General features: G+C 40.5%; 1 protein-coding gene across 1 annotated transcript in view; it reads right to left on the bottom strand.

The window, feature by feature from the left end:
- LOC135559804 (voltage-dependent T-type calcium channel subunit alpha-1I-like) overlaps nt 1-10,652 on the bottom strand; it is a 114,121-nt gene that overhangs the window by 68,324 nt on the left and 35,145 nt on the right. Inside the window, exons 2-5 of the mRNA XM_065000683.1 lie at nt 4,776-4,954; nt 1,894-2,387; nt 425-911; nt 76-176 (exon numbers count right to left, since the gene is read on the bottom strand). Of these exons, the coding sequence (XP_064856755.1) occupies nt 76-176; nt 425-911; nt 1,894-2,387; nt 4,776-4,954 (1,261 nt within the window). The remainder of the gene's footprint in view (nt 1-75; nt 177-424; nt 912-1,893; nt 2,388-4,775; nt 4,955-10,652) is intronic.

The following is a 10,652-nucleotide window of genomic DNA, read 5'->3' on the forward strand; positions in this document are numbered from 1 at the left end:
AGAGACAGACAGGTCTTTATGTGTGTGTGTCTGGGTAACAAGAGACAGACAGGTCTTCATGTCTGAGTAACATACTTGTTCTGTGGTGAGAAGAGGTAGACAGACCAGTCCTCTCTTTTCTCACACCAGTCAGGCCTGTACACCTCCATCATCTTCTGGATACGGAAACAGAGACTCTGGAGGAGGAAGAGAGGAGGAGGGGGAGGAGAGAGAGAGAGTGTGTGAGAAAGAGAGAGAGAAGGAGGGAGAGAGGAAATGTATTATCAATAGAGCAAAATGGGAGGACATTCATGTCACCTCTGGTGGTAATGTTTGATACAATGACTTGGCAGTCATTTCAGTCAAGGACATTTTTCCATTGAGTAAAAACCCTCTGGGTAAACATAGACTACTCAGTTGTAGCCAGTCTTGCAGTAAAACTCACATAGTCTATCTCCTCATCCAGGTCCGATCTGTCCTTGGCGAGGTTCAGTTGAGGGAAGACCTCCGTTAGGAGTTGGGCAGTCTGGGGACCCATAACACTAATAGGACTAGGAGCCTTTCCATTACAATCATGGTGCTCCACCACCATACCCCCACTGCCACTGCTCCCTCCCCCAGAAACACTCCTCATCCTGGGGTTGGGGTGAGACGGAGGTCCCCCGGGGACCTGGAGCATGTTTGGCAGCTCCAGGGAGAGAGCGCGGCGGTTCCGGTGCCGGATGGCATTGCGTCGGGAGAGGAGGGGGAGAGGGGGAGCGTGGTGAGGGGGGAGGCGGAGAGCGGGGGAGAGGAGGAACTCGTGTTCGGCTGAGTGGTAAAGGGAGTGGATGTGGGAGTGGGGGCTTCGGACACGGAGGCTTCCTCCCACCACACCTGCTCCCAGCCCCCCTACCCCCCGGGAGGGACAACCCAGGCTGTTCCAGCTGGACCTGAGGGCAGGCAGAATGTGGTGGGTACATGAAGAGTTCATAAAGTAGTTATAATGGATTCATAAAGGATTGGTACGTTCCTGAGATAAATAGTGTATTACACAATTAATTATGGATCAATAAGGTTACGTTAATCATTCAACAAGGACTAATAGGATATGACTGATTAATTAATGATCGATTCATGATTAATGAAGTAATCAAGTATTCCATTGATCTAATTATCTACCTGCGGTTCCATGCACTCTGAGGAGGGGGAGGGCGACCCCAATGGTGGTGCAGGGAACTGCGGCCGTGGTGCTGTAACCAAGACAACAAAAGACAACATGAGAAAATGAACTGGTATTTGAAATGTATACGTTGGTAAATACATGATGTATAAACCATATATACACCATGAAGACAACATTAAGGACCCCGTTTGGCCTCAGTCTCAATACATCGGGCGTGGACTCTACAAGCTGCCATGATGTCTCGAATGCTTCCCACAGTTGTGTCAAGTTGGCTGGTAGTGGATCTCTACACTGAATAAGCTGGCTCCATCTCATCCCACAGATGCTCAATTGGATTGAGATCTGGTGACTGGGCAGGCCACTGCACTAAGCTGAATTCACTGTCGTGGAACCATTCCTGGACAATCCTAGCCTTGTGGCATGGGGCATTACCCGGCTGAAAACAATCCTTTCACAGATGGATACACTGCTGCCATTAAGGGATGCGCCTGATTGGCAAAGATGTTCAGATATCCTGTGGCATTCAAACATTGCTCCACTTTTATCAAGGGGCCCAATGTGTGCCATGAAAACACACCATCACATCACCACCAGCCTGTAATGTTGACATGTGGCATGATGGCAGCATGTGTGGTTCTCTCCAAACCCTAGTCCTCCCATCAGCGTGAAACAGCAAGAAGCAGGATTCATCAGACCAGGCAATGTTTTTCCAATTCTCCAGTGTCCAGTGTTTTCATTCCTTAGCCCACTGCAACCGCAGTTTCTGGGTCCAGTGTTTTCGTTCCTTAGCCCACTGCAACCGCAGTTTCTGGGTCCAGTGTTTTCGTTCCTTAGCCCACTGCAACCGCAGTTTCTGGGTCCAGTGTTTTCGTTCCTTAGCCCACTGCAACCGCAGTTTCTGGGTCCAGTGTTTTCGTTCCTTAGCCCACTGCAACCGCAGTTTCTGGGTCCAGTGTTTTCGTTCCTTAGCCCACTGCAACCGCAGTTTCTGGGTCCAGTGTTTTCGTTCATTAGCCCACTGCAACCGCAGTTTCTGGGTCCAGTGTTTTCGTTCCTTAGCCCACTGCAACCGCAGTTTCTGGGTCCAGTGTTTTCGTTCCTTAGCCCACTGCAACCGCAGTTTCTGGGTCCAGTGTTTTCGTTCCTTAGCCCACTGCAACCGCAGTTTCTGGGTCCAGTGTTTTCGTTCCTTAGCCCACTGCAACCGCAGTTTCTGGGTCCAGTGTTTTCGTTCCTTAGCCCACTGCAACCGCAGTTTTTTTATTTTTTTTTTTTTAAACCTTTATTTAACTAGGCAAGTCAGTTAAGAACAAATTCTTATTTTCAATGACGGCCTAGGAACAGTGGGTTAGCTGCCTGTTCAGGGGCAGAACGACAGCTCGGGGATTCGAACTTGGAACCTTTCAGTTACTAGTCCAACGCTCTAACCACTAGGCTACCCTGCCTCACCTGGTCAGTCTGTCATGGAAAGAGCAGGTGTTCATAATGATTTGTATACTCAGTGTATACAGTGGGGAGAACAAAATTTGATACACTGCCGATATTGCAGGTTTTCCTACTTACAAAGCATGTAGAGGTCTGTCGTTTTTATCATAGGTACACTTCAACTGTGAGAGACGGAATCTAAAACAAAAATCCAGAAAATCACATTGTATGATTTTGAAGTAATTAATTTGCATTTTATTGCATGACATAAGTATTTGATCGATCAGAAAAGCATAACTTAATATTTGGTACAGAAACCTTTTTTTGCAATTACATAAAATGCAAATTAATTAGTTAAAAAATCATACAATGTGATTTTCTGGATTTTTGTTTTAGATTCCGTCTCTCACAGTTGAAGTGTACCTATGATAAAAATTACAGACCTCTACATGCTTTGTAAGTAGGGAAACCTGCAAAATCGGCAGTGTATCAAATACTTGTTCTCCCCACTGTGTATTTATATATATATTTATATAAAGACTTTCTAGATAGTTTTTCTGCCTCACCAGTGAAACTTTACCAAGTGAGTTAACTGACCGTTCTAAACAAATGAAGCCTCACCAGTGAAACTTTACCAAGTGAGTTAACTGACCGTTCTAAACAAATGAAGTCTCACCAGTGAAACTTTACCAAGTGAGTTAACTGACCGTTCTAAACAAATGAAGCCTCACCAGTGAAACTTTACCAAGTGAGTTAACTGACCGTTCTAAACAAATGAAGTCTCACCAGTGAAACTTTACCAAGTGAGTTAACTAACCGTTCTAAACAAATGAAGCCTCACCAGTGAAACTTTACCAAGTGAGTTAACTGACCGTTCTAAACAAATGAAGTCTCACCAGTGAAACTTTACCAAGTGAGTTAACTGACTGTTCTAAACAAATGAAGCCTCACCAGTGAAACTTTACCCAGTGAGTTAACTAACCGTTCTAAACAAATGAAGCCTCACCAGTGAAACTTTACCAAGTGAGTTAACTAACCGTTCTAAACAAATGAAGCCTCACCAGTGAAACTTTACCCAATGAGTTAACTGACCGTTCTAAACAAATGAAGCCTCACCAGTGAAACTTTACCAAGTGAGTTAACTGACTGTCCTAAACAGTGTGTGTGTGTTGCCCTGGGAGGTGATAGCCACTCTGTCAGGATAATTACATGGTTTACTTCTGGAATCGTCCCTGTGACGACAGTCTTTTTCACAGCTATATACCGGAGGAATTTATACCACCGTTGCCACAGCAACGCTTATTTCGTCCCCCCCCTTTCTTTTTTTTGTGTGAGATGTGTCTCACCTCATTAAACAGATATACATCAACACATCAGGGAAAAGCCAAAGTGGAAGAAAGACAAAAATGTGTTTTTAGATTCTTCAGGTAAATTGAGTAAATAAAAAAAATGGCATCATTGATCAAACAATGAACTTGGAACTCTCTCATGCTACTGGCAGGGGACAGAAACATTCATGTTAACTTTTACCCCCAGGCAGAGTATACAATGATTGTGGAGGCCTTCAGCAAAGATGTCTTACATTGTTATTAACATGTGACAATGAAGACAAGTATGTCATTAAACTATACATAATCCTCTCTTCCTCTCTCTCTATCTTCCTCTCTCTCTCACTCTCTTCTCTTTCTCTCTCTCTGTCGCTCTCATTCTCTCTCTCTCTCGCCTTCCCTCTCTCTCTCTCTCGTTTAATTAACGGTGGTTGCCATGGCGACTGGAATCCTGGGAACTGAGCCAGGCTCAATCAACCAAAGGCAGGCTTTGGCTCGACAGACAGACAGATGCGTGGAGTCCAGGGAGTTCCTGAACTGGGAACGTTGTGATCAGAATCTCCCCCGTCCCCTGGAATGTTTATCGAATTGAAGACTCCATCCGGAATAGTCTGCGGCTGACTAGTGGCTAAGCAGACCCTTGATAACTGCCATTATGTGGCGTGTAGTGTGTAATTTGTGTAATGCAACTTGCACATAGTCTGGGGTCTAGGAAATCATAGACTGCGGACATTTAAAGAAAAGCTGTTATATTTACGATATGCTAAGTGTTGCTATTAGGGAAAGTCTTCTTTTAAGGGTATTTATACTGAGAAATTCTGGGTTAATTGTTGAGTGTGTGTGTGTGTGTGTGTGTGTGTGTGTGTGTTACATCTCACCAGAGAGAATGATCTCCTCTGCTCCAGGTTGGCCTTGCCCAGACTCATAACGCTGCTCTTCCGTGACCCCAGGGCATAGGTCAGCCTGTCAGTGGGGTATGACCCCCTGGGGGTCATCACCGGGGTCAACGTGGTCAACTCCAGGTGCCCGTTAGGGGTCAAAGTGCAGATCTTAGGATCTAAAAGGGCAAAGATGAAGAAGAAGAAGGACAGAGCTTTATATAAATAATTGCATTCGGTCTCTAAAACAGCCCTTGTAGTGTTTACTAAATCCTCATATATACCCCCAGCTAGCTCCACTTGTTTGAAGCATTCAAATATTAACACACATGATTCCTACTCTCCAGTCTTCATCCATAACGTAACACCCCAAGGAGACACAGAACAGAGTTATCCACAACAGGAATACTAGGTCTGACACCTCACATAGAGCCCCACATTGGAGGTGTCACAATACCTATAAAACCTAGGAGTCACACAGGGAAATGGTTCCAATCATTTTCCCCACAGGGGATTTCAGAAACACTTAAAATAAGGGCTGTGTTTCGGCTGTGTTTCCTGTAGACCCTGGCATGACGTTTTGATAATCATGTAAATCCCTCTCGGACAAGGCAACTTGTGTCAATATATTAGTCTCTATTTACTCTCAGAATTGAAAATGCTAATTAGCATCAAAGTAAGACGATAAGACTACAAATCCCTGCAAGCTCCTGCACTTCATCTATAGCTGGCACCTTTGCTAACGGGTACATTTAAAAAAAAACTTTAGCCAATTTATTAATGACTAAATTTACCTTTGCCTCGATTCAGCAGTCTCGTCCACATCATCACTGCATTTGTACTTCTCTATGATAGCCACGTTAGCAGCTAATTAGCATCACATTTGGGGGTGGTAAATACAGACTAATACATTGATAAAGGTCACCTTGTCCGAGAGAGATTTACATGGTTATCAAAACATTAAATCAGGGTAAGACTACAGGAAACACAGCCCTTATTTTAAGTGTTTCTAAAATCCCCTGTGGGAAAAATGAATGGTGGAAAAACTATTGAAACCATTTCCTTGTTTGACCGCTAGGTTTTCTGGGTATTATGACTCATACTGTGGTACTCTATGGAGGTCGGGATTTACAGAACATGTTCTCCGGGTCTTAGATGATCTAATAGTGTTTCTGGCTGAGCTCAGGGGGCTCTGTAAGCTGATTGGCTAAACCGGGGTCAGAGTTATGATTTATAGATAACAGACGGCGTTCTTTTTGTCAGTTAGAACACGTAGTCTTACTCTCTTTTCTGTTTCACTCAGTTCAAATAAGGTGAGGACATCTGTAATGGAAGTGGGAGACTGTGAGGAAGAGTTGATGTGGGTGGGTGGGGGGGAGTGTGGGAGTGTGTGTGTATGTGTTTGTGTGTTGTAGAGAACACTGAGTGCTACCCAGAATGAACCCAAAAACAGCCCTTCCTGTCTCCATGTGTGTCCCTGTCTACTTCAGCACTCTGTGCACTATAACTCCTCACTGCATGACTATACTTTGGTATGAATCCCATCCAGAATTCAATAGTTGTCTTGGGAACCACCTTATTCCTTTGTCTGTGACTGAATACCTTGTCCGTGTACAATGTTTTCCAGGATGCTCTACCCCCCACCCCTTTTAATGTGTTGTGTATAACATCCTTGAAACATGAGCATAAAGAATGCTCTGCTTTGTCCTCTGCTTGTCCTACAAACCATTGTACAGGTGTTACCATCCAAACCACAGCATTACATTCTGAATGTTACCATCCAAACCATAGCATTACATTGTGAATGTTACCATCCAAACCATAGCATTATATTGTGAATGTTACCATCCAAACCATAGCATTATATTGTGAATGTTACCATCCAAACCATAGCATTATATTGTGAATGTTACCATCCAAACCATAGCATTATATTGTGAATGTTACCATCCAAACCATAGCATTATATTGTGAATGTTACCATCCAAACCATAGCATTATATTCTGAATGTTACCATCCAAACCACATCATTATATTCTGAATGTTACCATCCAAACCATAGCATTATATTCTGAATGTTACCATCCAAACCACAGCATTACATTCTGAATGTTACCATCCAAACCACATCATTATATTGTGAATGTTACCATCCAAACCATAGCATTATATTCTGAATGTTACCATCCAAACCATAGCATTATATTCTGAATGTTACCATCCAAACCATAGCATTACATTGTGAATGTTACCATCCAAACCATAGCATTATATTGTGAATGTTACCATCCAAACCATAGCATTATATTCTGAATGTTACCATCCAAACCACATCATTACATTGTGAATGTTACCATCCAAACCATAGCATTATATTGTGAATGTTACCATCCAAACCATAGCATTATATTGTGAATGTTACCATCCAAACCATAGCATTATATTGTGAATGTTACCATCCAAACCACATCATTACATTGTGAATGTTACCATCCAAACCACATCATTATATTCTGAATGTTACCATCCAAACCACAGCATTACATTGTGAATGTTACCATCCAAACCATAGCATTACATTGTGAATGTTACCATCCAAACCACAGCATTACATTGTGAATGTTACCATCCAAACCATAGCATTATATTGTGAATGTTACCATCCAAACCATAGCATTATATTGTGAATGTTACCATCCAAACCATAGCATTACATTCTGAATGTTACCATCCAAACCATAGCATTATATTCTGAATGTTACCATCCAAACCATAGCATTATATTCTGAATGTTACCATCCAAACCATAGCATTACATTGTGAATGTTACCATCCAAACCATAGCATTATATTGTGAATGTTACCATCCAAACCACAGCATTATATTCTGAATGTTACCATCCAAACCACATCATTACATTGTGAATGTTACCATCCAAACCATAGCATTATATTGTGAATGTTACCATCCAAACCATAGCATTATATTGTGAATGTTACCATCCAAACCATAGCATTATATTGTGAATGTTACCATCCAAACCACATCATTACATTGTGAATGTTACCATCCAAACCATAGCATTATATTGTGAATGTTACCATCCAAACCACATCATTACATTCTGGATGTTACCATCCAAACCACAGCATTATATTGTGAATGTTACCATCCAAACCACATCATTACATTGTGAATGTTACCATCCAAACCATAGCATTACATTGTGAATGTTACCATCCAAACCACAGCATTACATTGTGAATGTTACCATCCAAACCATAGCATTATATTGTGAATGTTACCATCCAAACCATAGCATTATATTCTGAATGTTACCATCCAAACCATAGCATTACATTGTGAATGTTACCATCCAAACCATAGCATTATATTGTGAATGTTACCATCCAAACCACAGCATTATATTCTGAATGTTACCATCCAAACCACATCATTACATTGTGAATGTTACCATCCAAACCATAGCATTATATTGTGAATGTTACCATCCAAACCATAGCATTATATTGTGAATGTTACCATCCAAACCACATCATTATATTCTGAATGTTACCATCCAAACCACATCATTACATTGTGAATGTTACCATCCAAACCTAGCATTATATTGTGAATGTTACCATCCAAACCATAGCATTATATTGTGAATGTTACCATCCAAACCACATCATTACATTGTGAATGTTACCATCCAAACCATAGCATTATATTGTGAATGTTACCATCCAAACCACATCATTACATTCTGGATGTTACCATCCAAACCACAGCATTATATTGTGAATGTTACCATCCAAACCACATCATTACATTGTGAATGTTACCATCCAAACCATAGCATTATATTGTGAATGTTACCATCCAAACCATAGCATTATATTGTGAATGTTACCATCCAAACCATAGCATTATACTGTGAATGTTACCATCCAAACCACAGCATTATATTCTGAATGTTACCATCCAAACCACATCATTACATTGTGAATGTTACCATCCAAACCATAGCATTATATTGTGAATGTTACCATCCAAACCATAGCATTATATTGTGAATGTTACCATCCAAACCATAGCATTATATTGTGAATGTTACCATCCAAACCACATCATTACATTGTGAATGTTACCATCCAAACCATAGCATTATATTGTGAATGTTACCATCCAAACCACATCATTACATTCTGGATGTTACCATCCAAACCACAGCATTATATTGTGAATGTTACCATCCAAACCACATCATTACATTGTGAATGTTACCATCCAAACCATAGCATTACATTGTGAATGTTACCATCCAAACCACAGCATTACATTGTGAATGTTACCATCCAAACCATAGCATTATATTGTGAATGTTACCATCCAAACCATAGCATTATATTCTGAATGTTACCATCCAAACCATAGCATTACATTGTGAATGTTACCATCCAAACCATAGCATTATATTGTGAATGTTACCATCCAAACCACAGCATTATATTCTGAATGTTACCATCCAAACCACATCATTACATTGTGAATGTTACCATCCAAACCATAGCATTATATTGTGAATGTTACCATCCAAACCATAGCATTATATTGTGAATGTTACCATCCAAACCACATCATTATATTCTGAATGTTACCATCCAAACCACATCATTACATTGTGAATGTTACCATCCAAACCTAGCATTATATTGTGAATGTTACCATCCAAACCATAGCATTATATTGTGAATGTTACCATCCAAACCACATCATTACATTGTGAATGTTACCATCCAAACCATAGCATTATATTGTGAATGTTACCATCCAAACCACATCATTACATTCTGGATGTTACCATCCAAACCACAGCATTATATTGTGAATGTTACCATCCAAACCACATCATTACATTGTGAATGTTACCATCCAAACCATAGCATTATATTGTGAATGTTACCATCCAAACCATAGCATTATATTGTGAATGTTACCATCCAAACCATAGCATTATATTCTGAATGTTACCATCCAAACCATAGCATTATATTCTGAATGTTACCATCCAAACCACAGCATTATATTGTGAATGTTACCATCCAAACCATAGCATTACATTCTGGATGTTACCATCCAAACCACAGCATTATATTGTGAATGTTACCATCCAAACCACAGCATTATATTCTGAATGTTACCATCCAAACCATAGCATTATATTGTGAATGTTACCATCCAAACCATAGCATTATATTGTGAATGTTACCATCCAAACCACATCATTACATTCTGGATGTTACCATCCAAACCACAGCGTTATATTCTGGATGTTACCATCCAAACCACATCATTATATTGTGAATGTTACCATCCAAACCATAGCATTATATTGTGAATGTTACCATCCAAACCACAGCATTACATTCTGAATGTTACCATCCAAACCATAGCATTATATTCTGGATGTTACCATCCAAACCATAGCATTATATTGTGAATGTTACCATCCAAACCATAGCATTATATTGTGAATGTTACCATCCAAACCATAGCATTATATTGTGAATGTTACCATCCAAACCACATCATTATATTGTGAATGTTACCATCCAAACCACAGCATTATATTCTGGATGTTACCATCCAAACCATAGCATTATATTGTGAATGTTACCATCCAAACCACAGCATTGTTTTCTGGATGTTACCATCCAAACCACAGCATTACATTCTGAATGTTACCATCCAAACCACAGCATTACATTCTGAATGTTACCATCCAAACCATAGCATTACATTCTGGATGTTACCATCCAAACCACAGCATTACATTCTGGATGTTACCATCCAAACCACAGCATTACAT

This window comes from Oncorhynchus nerka, linkage group LG15, assembly GCF_034236695.1.
Source record: "Oncorhynchus nerka isolate Pitt River linkage group LG15, Oner_Uvic_2.0, whole genome shotgun sequence".
NCBI classification, from domain to species: domain Eukaryota; kingdom Metazoa; phylum Chordata; class Actinopteri; order Salmoniformes; family Salmonidae; genus Oncorhynchus; species Oncorhynchus nerka.